This window comes from Anneissia japonica, unplaced genomic scaffold, assembly GCF_011630105.1.
Source record: "Anneissia japonica isolate Jap-2015-1 unplaced genomic scaffold, ASM1163010v1 scaffold483_len1788099_cov177, whole genome shotgun sequence".
Taxonomy (NCBI): domain Eukaryota; kingdom Metazoa; phylum Echinodermata; class Crinoidea; order Comatulida; family Comatulidae; genus Anneissia; species Anneissia japonica.
Window position 1 is genome coordinate 1,627,946 of NW_022682587.1, and position 3,608 is coordinate 1,631,553.

At 31.0% G+C, this 3,608-nt stretch overlaps 1 protein-coding gene across 1 annotated transcript in view; it reads left to right on the plus strand.

The window, feature by feature from the left end:
* LOC117104447 (adhesion G-protein coupled receptor G2-like) overlaps nt 1-1,670 on the plus strand; it is a 24,963-nt gene extending 23,293 nt beyond the window's left edge. The window contains exon 13 of the mRNA XM_033245331.1: nt 140-1,670. Coding sequence (XP_033101222.1) covers nt 140-713 — 574 coding nt within the window. The 3' untranslated portion in view covers nt 714-1,670. The remainder of the gene's footprint in view (nt 1-139) is intronic.
* Nucleotides 1,671-3,608: the final 1,938 nt, after the last annotated feature.

Here is a 3,608-nt window from a genome sequence, read left to right on the forward strand (position 1 = left end):
ATGTTCATTCTTTAGGCTGTCTCTTATACACATCTAGATGTGTATAAGAGACAGTATATATACAGACACACAGGCCAATACGCTCATATAAATATGTTGGTTCCTGCAATTTACAATGATATAATACATTTTTTTGCAGTTGTTTCCTGACTCTTCAACGTCTGTATTATGCTGTTGCAGTTCCTGTCGCCATATCTTTACTTTTCAATGTGATTGTTTTTATTATGGTGCTTAACAATTTAAGCCAGCTTAAGAAAAATACAAGCAAGGTTTCATCAAAAGCAAAGAAAAACAGAACAAAAGGAATGCAAATGTTACACAATGTAGTCAGCATTACAACTGTTTTGGGATTGACATGGCTTATTGGCTTCTTTGCTATCGGTGATGCATCAGAAATTATGCTGTGGCTATTTTGTATTCTTAATTCTTTCCAAGGGTTTATCATCTTTATAATGTATTGTGTTAGAAATAAGGAAGTAAGAACTCATTGGAGGGAAATGATTCACAACGCACCTATTAATTCAAAACGTATTAGATATTACTTGTCTGGTAAAAACCAAGCAAATTCCGAACTTGTAAGGACCCCATCCACTAAGCGAAGATCATTATCCAACTCACATTCCTTTTCCAGCAAACATAGTCGCAGTGATAGTAGTGAAGTTAAGCTCGGAAGGCACTCGTACACGTCGGAAAACGTCATTTTAAGAGGCTAATAATATTTACCCGTTAGTATTTGAATAAATGCCAACATTATTTACTTTGAATATGCAAAAACAAAATAAAAGACAGACACATTATGCCATAGGGGACAATTCAAACGTTAGGTGGCCTGGTAACAACTTGTGAGCGGAGCATGAATGCCATCGGTTGGGCTTAGGGGTTCAATGCCCTTAATAAATTAACATTCTTAAAGTTTTTTACACATTTTACGGTGTAACGACCAAAATTAATAAACACAGGATAAACGACAGTTAACTGGTAATCTGTACAGTATCTCACCTAAAGTCAGCCTAAAATTTTGTCAAAATCATATATTCAAATATGTTTGTTTTGATAACTGTTTTAGCAGTCATTTGCTAAGTGTTATGCTCATACTGATGTGTGTGTATTACATTTAGCAGTGCGTTCATATACTAATTATGTTCCTGCAGTATGTGCTAACACACAGCTAACGAGACGTCACGCGTTCGGATACGATGAATAACTATTTTATTGTGTTCGAAGAACAATGTAATGTTATTTTGCTATACATTCGTCAAAGAAATAAACATTTCCTTAAGCATTTAAAAGAATACACTAGGCCTTATTCACTTTTTGGTCGGTGCAGACAGGTCAAATTATGTGATGATTTTATATATTGGGTAGGATACTTTCTAGTCCTACGACTTGGTGGCCTTTTGCTTAGTCCAAAATCTGATTTCGTTCGTTGAGTCTTTAAAATAAGTTTAGAATAATCCTATTAAATGTTCATTCTTTAGGTTATTATTATTATTATTATTGTTATTATTGTTATTATTATTATTATTATTATTATTATTATTATTATTATTATTATTATTATTATTATTTAATAATAATTATATTCCAAGGATAGTCTGACCAGATTAATAATACCAAAATGATATATTTAATTTATTATTATTATTATAATTTGATAATACTCCTCTTATGCACTTTCCCATTTTTTATTTTATGCTTCAGAATGTTTTCCATTTTTTTCAAAATTTCAATCAACGTCATGTGAAGCGTGACTGTTTGTGTCTACCTAGGCCTAGTTTATGGAGGGGACTATGTAGGACTTAACTCAGCCTGTAGTTAGGCCTATAGTTTATCCTCTTTTTCTCTGCCTTTGGTATCTATTACTGGTACTACACTTTATAGAAGGGGTACAAGCTGTTGTTGTAGATATTATACTAACATTTAATAACATACAAGACGGTCACAGTTAGTTATACAAGTACATCCTATAAATCCGTAAGATTTCATAGGCCTACCGTAGGTAAACATAATATAGAAAGAGCAATAATAGTAAAACTCAAGCGTCACGACATTGCGAAGTGCCTGCTCTTGTTCCTCCTATCGAACTCGAGTCGAGTCAATCTGAGATGGCCCGAGTTTCATGCAAATGTTTCGTACGGAAAAAACCGCAAACGGAAAATCTCCAAAAGAAGAAGAAAAAAAAGATCCTGATGTGTGCGTGGTCTTTGTGTGGATCTTGTCCGAAAGGTGCGACACTGCAAGGCGTTGAAAAAAAAATCGTAATCAAAGGTAGGCCAAAACACAAGTATTTGGCAAAGTTGTTACCTTGTTTTATTAATATTTTGATGTTTTTAATTGTCCATTATTGCAAAGGTAGAACAATTGGTAAATGAATATTTTTTTAATTCATCAACAGTACATTATACATAGAGTACGGTACATTACAAAAACATTTTTGAAATTATACTAAAAAGAAAACTAGAAACTAGTAAACAAAAAAAAAAAAAAGAATTCTACCAGATGTTCCAATCTGCCCTTATAAGAAATAATCAATAATTTTTAATTTTTTTAATGTGTAATTATATTTTTTTCTTAAACACCTCAAACGACACCGATCATATTTACTACGTTAGATTTTTTTTTTATAAATCATTACTTAGATAATGAGTAGTGGTTCTAAAAAAGCCCATTTCATATTAAAAATATCAAATTTTGACTGTTGTTTAGCGATGTAACATTCTGTTTTAAAGTTGATACAATCTCATTTATGATTTGTCTCAACGAAGGCTTTTACAACTAACAGTATAGAATTAATTCCCAACACAGTGGCTGTTTATGATCGTGGATACCAAAGATAATTATTTCATTAGTGAGGTTTAAATTAAAACCTGTGGTATCCACAATCCACATATGCAAGGATGACCAGATTTCTTTCACCAATGGACAGTTACAAAATAAAAGTATAATAGTTTCATTTTTTCCATCCCCAAATGAACATAAGGAGTGATCTTTTAAACATATTTTAAAAAGATCATTCGTTGTAATAATTCTGTTTAGTATTTTATATTATAAATATTTAAATTTCGTGTCCATAGTACAATTATGTAGGGATACATATATTTTACTTTAGTCCTTACTGTATATTACATTAAGTTCATTTTCCCATTTACGATGTGATTTTCACGTGTTATATTTTAATGTTAAGAATATCGTATAATCTGCGACAACCTTTTTTGTCTTCTAAGAGAGTTTTCATATGAAATGGAATGCAAGGTAGACATGGCTTAGTACACCCATTGTTAAGTAAAATTCCAAATTTTGTTACAATATGTTGCTTTAACACAAATAAACGTAAAATATTTACTTAAATCTTATAAGTGTCATTAATTTATTTTTCGTTCATGAATGTACCCTTGGAATTGAACAAATCACTGATTAATTTGATACCAGCATTCTTCCATAGAGAATAATTAAGCATTTTCCCCCTAATTTAATTTCATCATTACGCAAAATATACATTCTTAACAATTCATCTGCGGGATTTGAATGAAGATGATTTAAAAAAGATCCCTATGCATCTATTACCTCTTGTTAAAAACATTTTTTATATTATTTCTTATTTTTGATAG